The sequence below is a fragment of the Argiope bruennichi genome, chromosome 6, assembly GCF_947563725.1.
Source record: "Argiope bruennichi chromosome 6, qqArgBrue1.1, whole genome shotgun sequence".
Classification (NCBI taxonomy): domain Eukaryota; kingdom Metazoa; phylum Arthropoda; class Arachnida; order Araneae; family Araneidae; genus Argiope; species Argiope bruennichi.
The window spans coordinates 111,147,559-111,169,774 of NC_079156.1; the positions used below are offsets into that span (position 1 = coordinate 111,147,559).

Genomic DNA, 22,216 nt, shown 5'->3' on the forward strand with positions numbered 1-22,216 from the left:
AGTATATCCGTAAAAGCCAAGACTACTGCTTTTTTTTTTTTTTTTTTTTTTTAATTTTCAATCCCATGCATGAGTTTTTGGTGCTTTGTAGCATAGTGAACAAAATTGAGTATTCATTTTGAGCGTTTTTAATCTCGAATAGATCGAAAAAAAATTGAAACGGAACTCTAATTGTAGTCACAAGATCACATACCAAATTTTATTAATTTAAGTTATTGCAACTTTCAGTTATGGCATTTTCATGGGTACAAATGTACATATCACAAACGACTGACTCATAAATGGATTTGGTACAAAGTTTGATAAAAATTGTCACTTTATACTCAAAACTGTGTACTAATTTTTATGCATTTAGCTTTTTTGCGTTTTGTAGCTATCTTGTTCATTTGCACTCAGAACGAAAAAACGAAACAAACAACATTCGTTTGCAAACAAACAAATTGTATTTGTGGTATTGCACGAATCCCATCGGGGGGCACATCAGATGCCAGGATGAGGAGCTTCCAATACGATGACTGGCTCCCACCACTCAAGTGGGTATAGAAATGGCGGGGATTGACTGCTTTCTACAAAGACTGGACTTGATTCCCATAGGAAAGGTTGAACCGAGGCCGGTGATGGTCCTTAGTACTCAATTTTAGTTCTCGCCAATGTTGTCGTGGCGGTCCGGTCATTCAGATTAAATCAGTATGCCTGAATGGTTGGGCGGAGTAGCCAAGATGCGGTTATAGTATTGCATTTCTGTCAAAATTTGATAAAAAAATCTATAAATTTGGTACTACTCATATACTAAATTTCCTCCGTCTACCTTAAAGCGATTTTTGAATTACGTGTTTTCAGAAATATAAATATACTAATGTGTTTTTCGGATTCAGAAAAATCTGAAACGGGAGTTAAGATCGAAACAAGTTTATCTCCCAAAAAGATTAGAAGAGAAGTGTAACAGATATTTTTAACTTCATAGTACTGTTTATATGTTGTCAGCCCTTGAAGTATCTCTGAAGTTCTCTAAGATACCAAGAATTAGTAACAATATATCATCTAATGATGAGCAAATTAAATTTTTTAGAATATCTGTTCGCCATTTAAGCAACAATTCATTCTTCATAGAATTAAATTCATGTCATGGTAATAACAGCGGTCTCAAACAATCAAGCAATGCTATTCTTCAAAACAGAACCACATAGCGTGAATGGTTTAACTCAAAATAGAACTCCTATGGCAAAAATCAAAACTCATACTAAGAAACTAAATTTAGAACCCACTAGAAAAATTCTTTGCTATATGTAATATTATTTTTAAAAATTCGAAACAAATCACAAATATTTATATTTTTTTGCTCATCTTCCTTCTTGATATATGAAAAAAATATGTTTCTTATTTTCCAGGTGGAGTGGAGAGTCCACCCCCTACATTTCCGAACCTGGTAAGTTCCTCATCTTCATCCCCGTCTGCCCGGGGTGCCGAGGAGGAAAGGGGAGAACCCCTGAGGACGTGTTACCCGGGCCTGTGGTACGGTCTGCCCGCCTTCAAGTCCGTGGCCACTTTCGAGTCCAGTTTCCCGCTCTTCCCTTTTTTCACTCCGCACCTGCTCGCTTCCACCGACAACCACCTCAACTCAACTCATAATGGAACAGGTAAGGAGCTAAACCTTCGGAAACCACCGGTTTACCGAATCAATAATTTAGATAAAGGCTATGCACACGCTGATGAATCAATGAACCAGCTGATAAGTAAAGGGTATTGAAATTTTTTAATGTGTCAGGAAAAAAATGGAATTTGAAAAAGGTTTTATTGAATATTTGTAAAGATTTCTTCTCTAATATCATATTTTTTGAGGATTATATAATGATGTTTGGGACATCCGATAAGAAGCACAATACTAAAAAAAAATAGTTATTTGTTTTCTATTATTTCCAAATAAAATTGAGTAAATCTTTTAAGAATTAATGTAGATGTCTTTTTTTAACTAACTTTTAAAGTTTTGGAACATTTTTTATATAAAATCTAACAAAAAGATGTTTTTAAAAAAAATTTTAATGTTTTGGAACTTTTTAATAAAATCTAATAAAAGAGAGGCTCTTTCTTTAAATTAACTTTATTTTTATTTTTTTTGTTGTTAAAGCCAACAAAAAGGATGGAAACGGGCATGTTTAAATGCACTGCAAGTGGATATTTCTGCATTTCCAATATATATATATATATATATACATAATGATAAGAAAAACCTACAATCTTTATAATTAGCATTTATCCAACTTTTCAAAAATGATAAAAAAATATTAAATACCTTCAGAGAATTTTTAAAATTATGTTTTTCATAAAAAAATTTAAAAGCCTAATTAAAAAAATATTTCAACATACATAAAATAACCCAGATTAGAAATATTAAATGCGTCTTAAAACAAATGAGAAATCTTGTATCCATTAAATTTGAAAGCATTTATTTATAATTTTTTTAAAGAGCCAAGCAATAAACATGAATTCATGAATGTATGCATATATCTCAACATATAATGTGCTTATATATATATATATATGTGCACAGTAAGAAAATGTGCATTTCCCAATATATGTGATGAAATATGTGAATAGATATTGATTCCGAAACTTACTGAATTTATTGGATCAATCAGTTTTATTTTTTTAAATTACGATTTTATAGAAATCTGTTAACTGAAAAAACAGGCACTATTGTGTAGGTTCTACTCAAATGCACGTACGTTGAGAATATTGCTGCAATTTCTAGAAATATTCTTGAAAAAAAGCGCTTTTTCGCTTTTTCATAAATAAGAATTTCTTTGAGAATTAATCATCACTGGTATTGAATCAGAAATCTAAATTTTAAATCCTCAAAATCATACGAAACACCTTTTTAATCCTTATTTCTTCTTTTTGGATGAATGGGCTTGACAATAGTATGTCTTGTGTTAATGAAATTAGAAGTAAATGCACAACTAAATAGTTTAATATTCACCTTATAAATATTAGAATAATGAAATTACAAAGATAACCAACTCGAGTGGTCTCTTTAAAACTTTCTCGCATAGTCTCTAATAAACTTATCATGCCAGAGAACACCTTAAATGAAACTGGCATGTGATATAGTCTGTGTATTTTCTGTAGGCGGTTCAAGGTTACATTTTCTACCTCGTTATTGGTTGTCTGGTACCAGTAACGCGGTAGAAAATGTGACCTTGAACCGCCTACAAAAAAATGCATAGACTATAGTTACGAAATATTAACTTTTGGCGAGAATTTAGAATTTTTCCTGAATATATCGTGTCATCCTTGGCGAGTTATTTGGCGCTTATTCCCTGGCATGTGTTAATAGTATCCGAAAATCGAATTTGTGTTTTAGACAAGTTTCTCTTAACCGATTGAGAAAAAAAATTGATGCAAAACTGTACTTGTAGTTACAAATTGATATATTTTAGTCGCGGCATTTTTGAATTATCGCGTTTACATGTTTCTGAGAGTACAGACCGACATCACATCGTTGGATTTGGCTTAAAATTTGTCAGATGTCTACCCTATAGACGTTAAGTATATGCACCGAATTTTATCTATCTAGCTCTCTTCGTTTTGTAATTATTCTGTCAACTTATATTCAAATAGACTGACTTCAGATTTTACACAAAATTTGATAGAAATCTGCAAATTTGGTATGAAGATAATATATCGAATTTCCACTGTCCAGCTCAAAGCATTTTTGAGTTATCTTTGTCACAGGTAGACAGACGGAGACAGACACTTTCCAAACAGACACTTGTCGAACTCAGGAAGGTCTGAAATGTAGAGATTCGTCAAAATCTCGCGTTCGAATTTGTCAGCGATTATTATACTTTCTCTATACTATATATACGAGGAAGTAAAAGGAGAACATATAATGAAAGAATACATAAATATCATAAATATACGAAAAAATGTAATTTATTTTGTTGCTTGAATTAATCATATTATTAGCATTCCAACCATTTTTAATAGGATGCCTTGCTGTATTTATATTTACCTAGATAATATAAATAAATAGAATAGAATAGTATAATTCAGTGTTGTGAAATTCCTAAAAATACCTGCCAATCCAAATGCTATTTTTTAACCTTGTAGTCTACTAATGAACTACCTGAAAGTCTACTAATTATAATTAATTGGCCAGAATTGAATCTAGAAAAGCAATTGTAAAAGCTTGTATAACAAATGCTTGATTTCTATAAAATAAACCATCAAACACATAGATTACTCATACTTTTTAATTTAAAAGATTTCTGTAATAATGTCGGTAAAAACCAATAAATCATTTTTTTCCACACATTTTGATCGTTCACACCCTCGAACTCGCATCGCTCAGTCTCCAGACCCCTTTCAATCACTCGACGAAATCCATCTCCCTCGACTCCCCGTTTGAATGTCAGCACCAAAACGATCCCTCTTTAAACCCCATTCAAATTTTCAAGCCCTTTTAAGCTGCCGACAGATTTTTTTACACCCACTTTAAAAGTGTAGACCTATTGACACCATCCTCTATGGGAGAGCGGAAGGTACAGGTGAATAAAGCGGTAGAGTAGTAAGCATGGACGTAAAGGGGGGGGAGGGGTAGAGAGAGAAAAAGCCTACTAAACTCAATTATTGAGTTTAGTCACCGTCGTCGAATCAGTGTATCGTTTGTGCGGCAAGGACCCCCAGGGAGGTAGGGGACGTATAGTACCCCCTCTTTTGAATGGTCGCGGGAGAACAGATCAGGAGTTATAACCCCTGGTGAGAGCGAGCAATTGGATTACGATGTTCACATGGAAGTTGAATCGTCTGCACGGACAAAAATACAGACACACGAAGCTCGGAGAGGGGTTGCATATGGTGGTTGTAAGGGTTGTAGAAAAGCGTCGTTTGCAATCGTTTTCCCCCTAAAACTGCTGGTGAAGTACGGAGGGGGAACTTAGTTTATTGGGAGCATTTTTGCCAGATGATGTATTAAGAAAGAAATTAGAATCGAACAAACAGAAAAAAATGGCTCAAAATGTTGTCAAATATAGAAAATGTTTGAAGAATTATTTGTATCATCTGTTAATTTCTTGAAATTACACCATTCGAAATTTTTCAAAAGTATGAAATGTACATTAATTTTTTAATTATGATTTTTTCCAATGTTGTATGAATTACAGCAAAATCATTAATTATAATGTTATAATAAATTGCCTGTTTAAAATAAATGCCCTTCAAAATGTAAGCTCTTTATCTTAAGTTATTTTTCTATTGAAAATGGGTTAAGCTCACTTAATCATATTTATAAGCTTATCTTCGATTTTCATAAAAATTGCAAAAGAAGATACAATTTCGCAGAACTTACAGGATATTTAAATTTTGTTCTGAAAATATAAACGTGTTCAGAAGTAGATTTTAGTAAAATGTTAAACTATAATTATCAACATAATCAACAATTCCCTTTCTGTGATAGTTTATTAAGAAAGGAATTGAATAAACTAAGTATATCTTTGATATACAGCTAAAACTGACCACGTCAAAAGAAAGGAAACATTAATTTTTTGTGTTTTTGTTATTTTAAAATGGCATACCTATAATAGAAAACATCACATATTTCAATATATCATCAGCACATGCACTGAGAAGTAATATATATATTTTTTAAACTGAGGCAGCCGTTTAAAACAAAAAGAAGATGTAACTTTTTTTTTACCACTTTTTACTTCATATTGACAATATAGTCCTATCTTTTTAGACAACGCTTACTATAAATGTATTTGATATTTGTATTTATTTTTTATATTTGTATTGATAAATGTAATTTGATTATTTGGAAAATTAGCAGCCTTTTTTCTATAAATAAGTCTTTGATCGACTATAAAAATAATAATATAATTGAATGAATTTAATTTTTAAGTCAAAATTATTATAACTATAAGAAAGTATTAATAATTTATTTATTTATTTTTATATCTTAAAAACAATTATTGAAATTATTGCATAGCTAAATGAATTTAACGCTTTATGATTTCTTCAATTATTTAAAGTTTCTAAGGTATTTTATTTTCTTCCAATTAAGAATTATCTAAAAGTAGACTTTGCATAGCTTCAAAAACGATGTTATATATATACAAACCGAAGTATAGAGATGGAAAAGCGACAGTCAAAAGCTATAGAACTAGAATGTTTCAGCATTCGGGGTGAAGCTAGTATCATTTTATATAACTCTTTCGTTACTGTCTGCAGAAAATGTCAGAATTCCATTTTCAGTCTGCATTCATTTCAACCATTGATGAACAATTCATGCGTTGTTTTGCAATTCTCACTTTCTACTTCCTCTTTTTTATATTGATTTACTACGTATTTCCACAGTGTCCCGTGAACTGTAGCATTTTGAGTATTCCCCTCGCATGAGTTTTCATCATTATTTCTTCTTTACTCCAGTTTCTTTCGTTTTTAGTCTTATTTGTTACATTTTTGTTGTTATATTTTTATTTTGTCTTATGATTGTTTATTATTTTGCCTCTCTCTCTATTAGCAGTATATATATTATTATTATTATTACAATCTTGACAACAATTATAACTGTGGGTCAAATTTTGATTTCTATCAATTGGAAAGCAAGGTATCCAAAATACTTAAAAAAGAGTTTAGGCAATCGTGTTTCAATCCAAGGTCCATAGTTTCAAGCGGAGAGATAAGATTTTTATGAAAAATATGCAAGAAAATTCGAAGACATGTTTTTTTTTTTTTGCTGGTTTTTTTTAATTTTAGATAGTTGGAATTTAATTTTGACCATAGTTTGTAGCATTTCTTTCTATTTTTGTAAATTCACCCTCTTCCCCCCCCCCTTATTTCATTAAATCTTTCATTCATGTATTTTTGGCATGTTTTAACATTATTATGGTTTCTTTAAATAAAAGCAAAGTTTTCACCTCTTCCCTAACTAATATTATGAAATTTTCAGACTGACATTCTTTAAGTGAATTACACAGAATGCCACGACTACTGCAATCAAAAAGACGAAATACAGTTAAAACATTATCATGTTTTGCTGTCTTGAATCTTCTTTAATTTTTATATAAATCAGGTCACTTTAAAAACAAAATTCGCTTTCAGTTATTGAAAGCTTTATTATTATATATTCCGCTATGTCCCTTTTTTTTCTCTTCGGATTTTTAAAAATACAGCCCATATTTTTGATAAATATCTGCATGAAAATTCTGCCTATCCCAGGAGACAGAGCAATAAACTGTAGCTTTTCAGTATTTAGCTCGTGACAAACAGCTTTCTGGAAGGCAATTAAGACTTGGCTTCTTGGAGTACATCCAAGATTTCTCTAAAGCAATTTGCGACTAGAGATTTAATTTTTCCATCCGAAACAACCTTTAATGAGAACGGATTTTACGGAGGATAATAACCTGTTTTGAATTTAAAAGTACCAAAATTATTTTTTCAGGAACATAGAAATGTTAACAACGTGAAAAAAAAAAGAGATTTCCGCAAAAATTCTTCATTGTTAGTTTAAACAGTACAAATGATGGTGAATATACAATTCAGAATTATAATGTTTTTAATAGAATTTCAAAATTACTAGAGGGGTGATTCAAATGTTTGATTCAAAATTACTAGAGGGGTGGGGGCGCAACTGCAAAAATCAGCAATTACAGCGCAACATTACTCAGCTTTTTTTCCCGTAGTAAAAGTTAAGAAATGGAATTGAAAATATATTTACTGAATTTTCTTCTGACTTTAACCATGATAATCAAAATAGACTGTACGCATAAAAAATTCAGTAAATAAGTTTACTATATAAAACTATATAAATTTCTATATACATTAAAAATTTATATAGTCAAATTTTTATTTTACTGTATAAATTTCTCCAAAAAATGTCTTAGTTATTAAAAAAATGTCTACTCTATCTATTCGAAAAACAAACAATGAGATAATTAAAAAACGTGTGTGCCACTATGTGGCCCTGATTTAATTCCATTTGTTTCGTTTATTCATGTTTTCAAAACAATACGCATTTATAGAAACGGTCAGCAGAAATGCACCGCTTATATTGTTACTTTCTGGTATAAGATGAATAGAGGAAGCATTGTAATCGTGAAAATATTCGAACTCGAGATTTTGACGAATCTCCACGTTTCAGAATTCCCTGAAAAACACAATTTTGGCATTATGTCAGAATGTGAGCGCGGTAACTCAAAAACACTTTGAGCTAGATAGCTCAAACTGGAATATGACGATCAAATTTGAAGATTTCTCTCAAATTTTGAACGAAATCTATTCACAAGAAGTCTTCCGTCTGGCTGTTAGAGTCTCTGTAATCAATGTTAGAGTTAGCATCTTCCTTTCAACAACGAGTTCATGCACTCCGCTATTTATCCCTGAAATCGCCAAAAATGAATCAAATCGTAATTCACTCGAAATTTTTAAGTGTGCTGCATTTTTCTTTTCACTATATGTACAGGTATGGATTAAAGGCTAGAAGCACTAGATTGTTCTCCAGGAGCTCCGGGTTGAAAGGGGAACGAAGCTTTTATGTAAATATCGCGATGGATTTTTTTCCAAGGCCCTATTATCTAATTTATATCTAATACATATCTAATCTATATCTAATACATATCTAATCTATATACATATCTAATTTTAACCAGTAAACTAATGGTAGCAAAACACGAGTCTGTGTATTTTCTGTAGGCGGTTCAAGATCACATTTTCTACCTGGTTATTGGTTGTCTGGTACCAGTAAAGCTGTAGAAAATGTGACCTTGAACCGTCTACAGAAAATACACAAACTATAGTAGCGTAACTTACATTGACAACATTTGAGTATTGTATACTCACTACCCTACATACTGTAAGCCGTAATTGTGGTTTCAATTCTGTTCCGGTTTCTTCGAAAGGAAAGAGGGATGCAGAATGCCTAGCAAAATTATTATTTTTCGGGCATCGTAGGGATCCATGTTCAGTACTCAACATTAATTTCTGTACTCATTTTCGTGTCAATTTCTCTTTCTTTGATGGGTGTATCCAATTTTTAAAAGGCTAATGATTTGCCCTGCATCAATTATATTGGCCCGAAGGTTTGAATCTTGCAATTCTTGCTTTTATTATGCTTATTAATTATTAATTAAGAATTATTATTTACATATTTAAAATCAAATTATTTATAATTTCTATCTTAATATCTCATTTAATATAATATTTATTTATTCGACAATTAAAATCATAACAATTTTGTTAGTAAAGAACCTTTCTTCTATATTTGAATAATAAATTATTTCAGTAATATATGACATAAATGTTTATAAATGAAATTACTAATTTAACGTACATAAATTCATCCACTGATTTTAAAGTATATTAATTACCTACTAAAATTAATTAAATTACTGAAATAGGTAATTAAAATGAAATAACAAAACAACTATAAAACGAAGTTAATGTTAATAAAAATAACTATTATGAATAAAAAGATGCGAAATTAAATTAAAACGTTACATATGAAAACCCAAAAATTGCAAATTTACATATATATGTGATTTCAAGGTCAAAATTTCAAGGACTTGAACACCAAGGGACCTAACGTGCTTAGTTCGTCCCTGAAAGTGTATCAATTTCACTTTTCTGTTGCAGGTGCCAAGGTGGAGAACATCCCAAGCTCGACAGCAGACGAATCGTCTCGTGTTCTGCCGAAGGAATTCAGCCTTCCTGTGCCCTCTCACCTGACCGGGGCGGACTTCCGATCCCTGGGACTCGGGCTGTGGCCAGGGGATATTAGAACCCACCCTCTCTTCTTCCCGCCGGCCTCCACAGCCTCCCTCTTACACCCACATACCTCGTCCTCCTTGTTGCAGAGGTGAGATCTATTCTTTAAATTACAGTAGAATCTCTTTTAACCGGCATTTTGACGATACCGGATTAAAGACTTTTTCGGATAATTGAATATGTGTTTCGAGAATTTACCCGTGCATATTTAGAGATGTCGTTTGTATATATCATAACATATGAAGTCGGTCGTTCATTATTTTTGGTTCATTTGCTATAAATGATATAGAAAAAAATATACGAAATATTCGTATTATTTAAAACTAGCTACCTTTGATGACCAGATGGTCGCCAAGGATATTAGTTTTCTATTTTTAATTAAATCCTTTAGATATAACTTCACGTCCATGATTCTGTAAACAAACTACTTGAAAGCGTCAAATTGTCATAGATGTAATAGTTTTAAAAGTTTAATAATAATTTTTCCTCATGTTCTACACATTGTATACATGAACTTTTCTAATGGAAATCATAACGCTATTAAAATTACAATTTAAAACTGAATTTATTCGAAAGGGGCCACTGTGCTTTGAGGTACAAAAACACCTTTTGCTTTGACTAATAGAAGAAAATCCCGTTTAAATTTTTGATGAAACAGTGAAAGTGTTTTCTATTTCAGGGTGAAAATTTAATCCATTGTTGAAAATTGAAAAAAAGCAGTTTTTTATAATATGATTACTGAAAACAGAGTCACTGAGCGTTTAAATTTTATGGGCACTAAAGAATATCTTTCTTAATTTATGTAATATCTCAAGAATTTGTCAGCAAAATTTTCTCAGAATCATCGTGAGCAGATCGATTAATTAACAATGTTTCATTTTAAATGCATCAAACACTAAGAAAATAAAAAGATTCGTTTAAAATAATCAGTATAAAACCGATTTAAAAAAAAACTACTTAAAAAACGATGTACTTAAAACTATAAGCATATACAAAAAATATATAACTATCATAAATACAATTAATTACAAAAGCATAGAACTAACCTAAAAATAATTTAAATCAAGCAAGATCGTTGACAACTATTATCAATCCGTTGATAATAGATGTCAACAACCAGAACACAATACGCATGCGTGAATTTTCAATGACAGTTACGGTAACGCAAATGCGTGAATTTTTCTACGCCAGTTAGGGTAACGCTATGCGGATTAGACATTTTTAATTTCCTTTATTCTGTTTTATTTTAATTGAAAAGTACTTCAGAATGAATCTGAAAGATCAATTAATTAACAATGTTTAATTTTAAATGCATCAAACGTTAAGAAAATAAACAGAATCGTTTGAAATAATCGGCCGAAAAATTTTAAGCCTGGCCTCATTAGCGTGGGGGAAAAAAACTGAAGCCTTACACATTTGGCGGTGGGGAAAATGAAAAGATTTTTTTGGCGGGAAAGTTAGTTTTTAATTAATAATTAAAATTCTAATTAAAAATTCATAAAACGGGACCCCAGGTGCACATTCCCGACTTCCAAGGTATACATGTACCAAATTTGGTAGCTGTAGATCAAACTGTCTGGCCTGTAGAGCGGAAAAACACACACACACACACATTGAGCTTTATATAAGTATAGATAAACCCATAAACTTTATCTTTACAATTAATTTTGCGAGTGACAAGTATTGATTACTTTTAAATAAATACTTTGTTATTATTTGCAGAATAATTAAATAAAATACGACACCGTAGACCATTTTCTCTTAATAAAACTGAATACGAAAAAGAAAATCAATCGAAATATTTATTTAATAAAATAATATCTCTTATTTAATTTCACATATTCGCCAAAAAATATTGCATATTCCTAAACACATTTACCTAGTTTTTTTTTACCTGTCTTTCTAAAATGATAAGGTAATTTTTTTAATAAAATATTCATTTCTGTAAGCCATTTTTTTTCTAAAAATTTTATCATAGAAATGGAATGCGTTTTATACCAGATATCACTGGGTGATACATTTTATTCTTCATGTATGAAAATATGGGGAATTTTGATTTTGTTGCTTTTGTATTTGTAGTGACAATTTATTCCACAAAAACGGTTAAAAAAATAAAGCAATATAATCAACTAATACTAATAATAATTATCATTATTTAATTATAAGTTGAGTATATCAAAATTTGAAAGGCTTTGAAGGTGACCTTTGAATATTTATAAATAAATATATTATTCATATTCCCACAAGTCAGTTCATTTCATAATATGTGGAAATAAAATTGTACTGAATACATAAAATTTCAATAAAAATAAGCATAAATAGAAAACTCTTATTATTAGCTTTTCCAATTGTAAATTGAAGCAATTAATAATAAGAATTTTCGTTATATTTAATTATATACTTTAATCGGCATGAATGCTAATTAATTTAACATTATTGGATCATAAAAGAGGTCCCAATGGATTATCTGAATTTAAAACATCCGGATATATTTGTGAATATCTTTCTTACATATATAGACTTGTTCTGTAAAGTATAGATTTATTTACACGTATATTTGTTACACTTATAAAATACTAGCCGCCTTTAGCGACCAGCCGGTTCGCCAATTTTAATGTTCGTTAAAATTTTAATAATTAAATATTTTATGCAATTCCTACTTTAATAGCTTATTCATCAAAATATTTTAAAACTTCAAATTTGGATAGTCATATAATTCACTCATAATATTATAAACGCCTTCAGTCATAACGTAATATGTATCTCTCTAATTTTCTGTTAGCTCCCGTAGAATTTATACTTTAAATTAAAGTGGAAAGGATTAATCTGTAATTAATATAATAAAAAGTTCTACTGAAACAAAGTATTTTTTTGTAATATGATTACTGAAAACAGTCACTGAGCGTTTAAACTTTATGGGCACTAAAGAATACCTTTCTTAATTTACGTAATATTTCAAGAATTTGTCAACAAAATTTTCTCAGATTCATCATGACCAGATCGATTAATTAACAATGTTTAATTTTAAATGCGTCGAACACTAAGAAAATAAAACGAATCGTTTAAAATAATCGGTTGAAAACAGGTTAAAAAAACTACTTGAAAAACGATGTACTTAAAACTATAAGCATATACAAAAAATATATAACTAACATAAATACACTTTAATTACAAAAGCATGCAACTAATCTAAAAATAATTTAAATCATCCATTGATAATGGTTGTCATGTCAACAATCAGAACACAATGCTCATACGTGAGTTTTTCTACGCCATTTGGGGTAACGCTATGCAGATTAGAAATTTTTAATTTCCTTTATACTGTTTTATTTTAATTCAAAAGTACTTCAAAATGAATCTGAAAGATCGATTAATTAACAATGTTTAATTTTAAATGCATCAAACATTTGAATTGAATGACATTTTATTAAGAAAATAAACAGAATCGTTTGAAATAATCAGCCGAAAAATCTTAAGCCTAGCCTCATTACTGTTGGGAAAAAAAAAAATTGAAGCCTTACTCATTTGGCGATGGAGAAAATGAAAAGATTTTTTTGGCGGGAAAGTTAGTTTTTAAATAATAATTAAAATTCTAATTAAAAATTCAAAAAAAGGACCCCAGGTGCACATTTCCGACCTCAAAGGTCTACATGTACCAAATTTGGTAGCTGTAGGTCAAATGGTCTTTTCTGTAGAGCGCCAACACACACACACACACACACACACATTGAGCTTTATATATAAGTATCGATTATGCTCTTTTAATATTCAACCTGTTATCTGAGTTGGAATAAATTCATTCTCATGTCCAAAGATGAATATTAATTCTTCTCTTTAAGATCCGCATCGCCTACTGTGAGCGCAAACAATGGTGTTCTGCCTGCCCACTACACGACGGCTGCAGAAATCTTCCGACCTTTCCCGAATCTCGCCCATTGCGTCTCCTTTCCTCTGCTGGGACTTGGATCCACTTACTCCGATCTTAAACACCCGCATCATCCGCTGCATTCACATTTTAAAGGTAAGCTAGACTCATTTTCATCTTTATTATAATCAGGATAGTTTTAATATTTCATAAAACAAAAAAGGTTTTGATAGATTCGCATTTTTGAAGTCACAATAGAATTAGCTATTTGAAGTTGAATAACATAATTTAGAAATATAATGAAATGATTCGCATAGTAGAATCCACACGACTGGTATCAGTTACGAAATATACACACAGTGCAGTGCCCATGAACAGTGATCAGTTCAATGGCTAGTTCAGTTGTTCGTAAATTTGAAACGAACGACAACACCTGGCCTTAGTTTTCCATACTATATCAACAGAAGGAAATATTGCCCCCCCCCCAAAAAAAAATCTGTATATATACCAGGATAATCAAATCAGTGTTTAAAAACCCCAAAACATGCTACTTTATCTGAGAAAAAGATGAATCAATTTAGATTTTTCTCGTTATTTTTTTAGGAAATCTATTTTTTTCTTATATTAATTATTTTAAGTACGTGATTTTAAAGCAAATTTTAACTATAATAATTTTGGGAAATTTATCCATGCAGTAAGAAGCTATCAAAATATTGAACTATGTTAATATAAAATTTATGGATATTTATAATAATTTTATTTATTTCAACGTTGAATTTATAAGGTTAAATTATGAATAAACTGGGCCAATTTTTGATCATTTATTCTCAAACTAACCAAAAAACATGTTGAATTCTAAAATCATTGACTTGAATAATGGATCGCCTAATTTATAGAAAATCTTAGAATATGCTGTAGATTTTTTGTCAAACTCAGATTTTAAATTTAAATTCAATTTATTAAAACATTATTTTAATGTTAAAGCTATAATATATTAATATCTATATATTTAAAATAATTAGGAAGAACCAGTTACTCTACTCAATTTGTCCGATTTCGTCGATTTTTATTTTATATGAAAGCTCATGACCTCTATACATGTTATCAATGGTCACTTGACCCTTCCATCTCCCACCAAATTTGGGACAAATCTCAAAAACACTACTTCCTTATGCATTTTCAATGAGAAAAAAACGGCAGAATTCTCAAGCACTATTTCGATTTCGCCAATTCTTATTTCAAACGAAAACTTAACATCCTTAGACGAATCATCGATGATTGCCTGTTCTCCGCCTTCGGAAGATTTAAAAGATAAATGTCAAATATATATATATATATATATATACTTCAGTATGCATTATCTCTGGAAAAAAAAACGCAACCGAACATCCCTACCCAATTTGTGCACAGATTTCATCAACTTTTATTTTAATTGAAAGCTCATGACTTTTAAATACACATTCAGTGATTGTACACTACTTCGCTGTACATTTTCTGTGGGGAAGGAGTCACCAAAAAGTACCCCCAATCCAATCACTGTACCAATTTCACCAAATTTTGTTTCAGTTGAAATCTTATATTGTTTAAGTATGCAATGAATGGTTATCTGCACCCCTATATTCAGTATTTTCTACATATATTGAAAAATAAAAACTTAATACAACCAAGCCTCAAAAGCTAAGTCGATTTTGTCAATTTTTATCGATAAGTTTCGACACTTTGCAGGAATAGATAATCCATAAGAAGAATGTTCTATGTCTATTGCATAAATTCAATTTATAATACTGTTATTATTGTGGTCAGATTACTGATGATGATTAGTAACTACTGAACCAAACCTTTTTATAAAAAGGATAAATACTTACAAAAATCTGATGCAATTTTTAGGTTCATGAGAGCACACATGGTTTTTACAAAATTTGAAAAAATTACGCTAAAGTAACAATAAGATAATTTATAGTATTTCCAATATTACCCTTTGTTCTTGACCAATATTTTACAATATTGTGAAACATTTCGTGCTATTCAGCCTTTCTCACCTCCCATCAAATCGGGAGCAATGAGTTTACATTTACGTAGGAAAGAGTCAAATTCACAATCTGACAATCAAATTGATCCCAGAAGACCATAACGAGGCTGCACTTTGAAATGCATTAGCAGATTCTCTGATGTAAATTAAATCTCGCTTTGCATAATGTGAATCAGAATAAACCGCATTAGCTTAGATTTTAGCAACTCGTAATGGAAGTTACCGGATGTATAGTTTAATTCACCTATTAGAGAGTACATTAAATTAAGTTTGTAATCCTCGTTTTCGTAATTAATTTTGAACTGGATACTGTCAATTTAAATATTCAGTATTAGTTCTCATGTATATATGAATTCAGAAATGTTTCTTCAAAGATTAGTCATTCATTATATATTCTACATTTAAGATCATACACATAATAATATTTGTGATTCTAAAAGTTCTTCATGCTACTGATTTATATTTAAATTGCATTTGTATTATAAATTTGCAACCACAACTACTTTAACATAAGCAAGAGAACGAACGTAGAAGAAATTTAAATTTATTCATAATGTAAACACATTCAGGTTGTCTGTAGACATAAATAAAAAGAATGAAATATTATATTAAATATTAATGAATGAAAGCATTTAATATTTAATATAAATAATCAGAATATATGAGTAAAACATGAAAATTGAAGTAAGAATATTTTTAACGAATTGTACAGAGTTCCAAACGATATTTTTTATACGCGATGAAAATTTAATTTTGGCCGAAACGTTGCCAGCTAGGGGAAAAAAAAATCTCTTTTACACATAGGAAGAAAATGTTAAAGTACGATAATAAATAAAAGATGCAGTTTCTTGAACTCGGTCATAGATAGTCACAATATTTACCATTTTATGATAATCACAAAAAGAAGAATACACGGCCAGAAGATCCAAAATCGAAGAATTATATTTGCAAAATTCAGCATTGATTATGAAAGATATAGTAGGACAGAATGGAATGCTTCACATTTTATTATTTCTAAAAACACGTAAATGTGAGAAATAAAAATAGAGAATACCAGATTGAGTTGTTAGTTCATTTACATTTTTTATATTTTAGTTTCATGAGTGTATTCAACAGAACTTTTTCTATTCGCTATTTACTCTTTAATTTTAAGATATCTCTTAAGAGATCTCTTTTATTTTAATCTTATTAAATATTTATAGGTTTAACAAGATTTAAAGAAACGATGTTCTCATCGCACCTTTTAAATATTGAATTTTTGTCTTCATGTGCATTTTTTTGGCAGAAAGAGATATAATGAATATATTTCGATTTTTTTAAATAAATAATTAGTATCTTAATATACTCAAATCTGATGCAATCATCCGTTAGGAATTCTTTTTAAATATTTTTACACAAGATTTTATAGCTTTTAATTTTCACAAAGATTACCAATATGCGATTTTGCAATCGAACATTTTACTAAGTACTTTTCGATCTACAAAATCAGTTATGTGTGTTGACTAAATTTCACTTTGATAACAGTGAATTCCCTTTTCTGAATTTTGTATTTTATTAATTAGTCTCCTAAACTTTCTTTGGCTTCCCTAATCTTCATTTATTCCTATTTGGCACATATAAGAAGATGATTCTAAATTTTTCAGATTATATGAGGGAAGTGGCTCCTTCCTACAAGGTACAATATTTATTACAACCCTGCAAGGAAAATTAAACTAGCCGTACGTTATTATTAAAGATATTTATAACATTACGTAAAGAGTAAAGTACGTTTGCTTATGTGTGAGAATGCATAGTTTATTTCGTTACTCCAACAATTTTGGATATTCTAAATTCAAGGATAAAATATATATATATAGAAGTGAAATTCAATGCTCATTTGTTTAAGGTACGAATACAAAAAAATCAATGAAAACAATTTCTGTTTTTGTCCAGAAAAATATATAGAAAAGAGCAACAAAACTTTGTTTTTAAACTTTGAAGGAAATCGTTTTTTATTAATGAGATAACTGCTGCCTGCCGCAATTGAAATGTATGAGTAACCTCGGTGTTTCCAAGCAACCATTCATTTTTACTGATTTTAAGTACTGAAATTGCTTATTTAGTAGGGTCCTTTTTTTTATTCAATTGCCATGTCTAGCCTCAATATGTATCTGAACTTTATAGGGCAATAAGTAACGTGAGCTTACACAAATATGAATATCCATATTCATCCAAGAGGTGAAAAATAAAATATCTTAAACGAAAAACCGTTTCTTCAAGAACATTAGAAATTTTAAGAAGCTATAGTATATTATTTCTGGATCTTATTAGTTTGTGAAATCATTCATATCTCTAAAGTACTCATCTTCTTGGCTGCCAAGTCTTTACTCTATCACTTCCCACCATATTCATAATAGAAGTCTGCCAAATTCTGCGCCAAATTATTGTTTCTCAACTAGAGTTTTTCTACTAATGTGAAGAAGAATAAACTGAAAAACAATAAAAAATAGTGTAGAAGCAATACAAATATATAAATATGAATCACAATTGATATTCAGAAAAGTCTACAAAAACTTTTTGAAAAAGCAGTTATAATAAATTCAGATGTTAACTTTTTTTTCTTTCCAGATAATGGCCTTCTGATGAGCTCTGGTTCTGGTAAACCTGCCCCTGGACACCACCCCAGCGACGTATATTCGTGTGTGAAATGCGACAAGATGTTCAGCACGCCCCATGGCTTGGAAGTTCACTCGAGGCGTTCGCACAGCGGCAAGCGACCTTTCGCCTGTGAGTTGTGCAACAAGACATTCGGACACGAAGTGAGCCTGAGCCAGCACCGGGCCATCCACACGGCAGAAAGGACCTTCGAATGCAAGCAGTGTGGGAAGTCCTTCAAGAGGTCCTCCACCCTGTCTACGCACCTGCTCATACACTCGGACACCAGGCCATATCCTTGTCAGTACTGCGGCAAGAGGTTCCACCAGAAATCAGATATGAAAAAGCATACCTACATACATACAGGTAAGCTGAGTTTACGGAATATTCATTGCATACATTGGTATATCAATAGATCTAATGTGTGCAAACGAATCGCATCATAGAATTTTGCTTTCACCGATAGTGATATGTAATCTTGTAAGGTTATGGCAAGATATGTGATCTTTTAAGTTTACATGTCAATAGAATTCAATCTACTACAGTTAAATCTACAGTCAATACAGTTAAATCTACTACATAATCTTTTAAGATTCCATGTTACTAATACGGCAAGTGACAACAATAATGATATCCACTATTTTAAGACAACATTCTAAGTAAAAACTCTGAGTTAACATCCGGTATCATCATATCAGGTTCATTCAAGTGCAAAATTTAGCAATCGCAGTTTATAATACAAACACGAACAAAAATATTCCACTTCAACAACGAAATACTACTTGATAAATTACTTTATCAAGATAGCAAATAAATAAAATAAATAAATAAATAATCCAACTCACGGTGTGTTAGCGTTCAGTAGAGTCTCCTGAGACTTTTTAACACAGTTGAGTAAATCATATAACTAAATTTCATTTATCCAAGTCATTGTTTTTTTGAGTTTACATGCATGAGAATGCACCAAATGATTGATTGTCAATCCATCAATTGATTTAGTTCAAAATTTGATATCGGTCTACTTTCTAAATGCTAAATATGGGCAAGAAATGTTATTGATCTAACTGTTTATGTTTCGTAGTTATCGTTTCACCTGTACTCGGACAGCCAGACTTCCTCTGAATAAATTTTGTTTAAAATGTGATAGAAATTTACAAATTTAGAGCCACGTATCAATATTTATCTTTTTAATTCAAAATGTTTCTGAGTTACTGTATTCATAGATAGACATAATTAATGGATTTTTCAGATTCAGGAAAATCTAATATGTAGAGATCCATAAATATCTCAAGTTCGAATTAATTCAAGATTTCAGTACTTTCTCTTTGCAGATACACTTCGAATACGAGAAGATAAAGCAAAAAAATTAAATAAATAAATGAAATGGGAAAAAAATTAGAATTAGAATTTGGAATATTGCTTTAAATTAATAGCATCGTTCTTTACCACTTAGTGACAAAGAGAAAAAATTCTTGATTTGGAATCTTATTGAAATTTTTTTAAATCTTATTTCTCTAATATAATGCAGTGATAATTTTTTTTAAAAAATTCCACATCTCCTGTTTATCGAGATCGCCGGATGTTTTTTTTTTCTATGCAGCATGACATTTTTTTGAATATAAACTGTTTCCTTTCAAGAAGTTATAAAGTTTTAGCCTTTAGCTTTCTGCGAAGTTTTGGGGTGTATAAAACTTTTGTGCCATCCTTTACATCATCAAATTAAAGATTTTTTATTATTATTATTGAATGTCAGGATTTTAGAATAAAACATTTTAGTCATCAGTTAGATTTTTTGGCTGAAATATAGTTACATTTCATATAATTCTATAATAATGAAATTTTATCGTGAAAATACAGAAATAAAAGGGTATATGTCAATTCATTTTTTAAAAATTTTTGTTAGATTTTTAAGAGCAAAGCTGACATTAATATCTTGTTTAAAAGTTATTGCCTTTTTTTTTAATCTCAAACTGCAATTGATTTTTCATCTGCCTCTTCTGTTCAATGTTCTTACTTGCATTTTTTCGATACTTGCTCAAAATTTTATTTTACGGATTTTGAAAAGATATCTAGATTTTTTTTATATAGGCTTACATCGGGGGGGGGGAGACTCTAAATCAACAAAAACAATATTACATTTTGTTTCTAGGCAAATATTTCAAGCAATGCCCTCGTGTTTTAGAAAAAGTCGGGCGTTTTGGTAATATAAAGCATTATTTGGTATTGATACGATAAATTAGCTTTCTGAACTGAAGGCAAATTTATAAGTACATAGGAATACAAGTAAATAAACATAAGAATCTGTAAGAAAGTACAAATTTTTATATGCCTAAAAATGCAGATAGACATACAAATACTTAAATAGAAAATATGTTTTGCACCCTTATCTTAAAAGTGTAAAATAATTGATCCTCCTATTTATTTAGTAAATCGAAATGGAATTGAAATCTCTGAATTCTCTAAGATCTTTAATTTTGATTCATTTGCAAAAGTAAAATTTTTGGTGTCCAAATTAAATGCTATCATAGTTAACGTGTCAGACAAATAATTTTAGCCATTGTACTTTCAGGTACACGTATAATCAGTTTCAGCTCAGTGTTGTTATGAAGAAGGGAAATTGAAATTTATGTATAATATGAAAATATTCCATTACATTACTGAAAATGGCAGAGATCCATAATCTAAATTTTTAATTTTAATTCATTTGTTAAATGTAAATTTTCAATAGCTACGATAATTACTATCATAAATCACGTGTTATACAAATCATTTTAGCGATTATAGTTTCAGTTATACTTATAATGAGTATTAGTTAAGTGCTATTATGTAGAAAGGAAATTAAAACTTATGCATAATGCGAAAAATTCCATTACGTTATTGAGTCATTCCATACGAAGCTATGTAAATTGATCAATCTCCAAACATTATAGCTTTTGACGGCAATATTGTTCTGAATTCCAGAATCACGTATCTTTAACAAGCATCCCTCCAACCTCATTTGAATGAAAGGTCAAAGTGACAACTGCGAAAAATGCAATCTAGACAATCTGTATGCTCGAGACCAAACGATTCGCAGAGCGCGCGAGGAATCACAACACATTAAAACGCCGCCCTTTCCTTGATTCGAAACGTTCTGAATATTCATTAACCTTCCTCCAACAGAAGATCCAGTAGCCTCTTCATCTCGACAACACAATCCATAATCTTAGTAGACGATCCGCCAGGGGAGGGCGCAAACCCGTTCTGATTAAGGCTCGTCGTGCCGCAAAAGATCCTTTTCCACAGGGTGGAACATCATTCTCAGAACAATCCCTGTACATCAGATTGCAAGGCGCCTAATTCAATTATTTGAAGTGCTTCTACGCGCCAAGTCCCCAAGGTCATATTAGCCAGTCGACTCCAGACGGAAAGGCCCAAAATCAAACGATACCAACACTCCTCCACCCCCATCTTGCACGCCCCTCCCCCTCCTCTGGACTTCTAACGAAGCATGAACGCACGCATTGGATTATATGCCTGGTAAAATTTAATACATGGCCGTTTTAGCGTGGCCGACAAAATTGTATTACTTGTCGACAAATCCCATGAGTCCGGCAAGCAAAGGGGGCCGGATATTCCTGCTGCCACTTTTTTTCTTCTGCTTTGTTTTATCCGGCAGTCAGGTGAGCTGCTCCGGGAAGTTTTGTCGGATAATGAGGGGTCATTACAGAGAATTTAATCTTTCATTAACCCAGATGAGACAGTGCCGGTGGTGAATCTGTTTTGCTGGAGGAAAAGGTTGAAAAGTATTGAGTTTTGCCTCTGCGAGCGATAAAAAACAATTAGGACTTGAGGCTGAGCTTCTGCAAATGACATTAGGCAAGCATAAAGTGCTGAGAGGCATCGAGGAGCTATTAGCAAAGACAGGGGGCATATCCATTAGACGG

At 30.9% G+C, this 22,216-nt stretch overlaps 1 protein-coding gene across 1 annotated transcript in view; it reads left to right on the forward strand.

The window, feature by feature from the left end:
* Positions 1–22,216, forward strand: part of LOC129971907 (zinc finger protein Gfi-1-like) — a 75,356-nt gene that overhangs the window by 37,246 nt on the left and 15,894 nt on the right. Inside the window, exons 2-5 of the mRNA XM_056085885.1 lie at positions 1,389–1,637; positions 9,631–9,853; positions 13,602–13,783; positions 18,264–18,656. Coding sequence (XP_055941860.1) covers positions 1,389–1,637; positions 9,631–9,853; positions 13,602–13,783; positions 18,264–18,656 — 1,047 coding nt within the window. The remainder of the gene's footprint in view (positions 1–1,388; positions 1,638–9,630; positions 9,854–13,601; positions 13,784–18,263; positions 18,657–22,216) is intronic.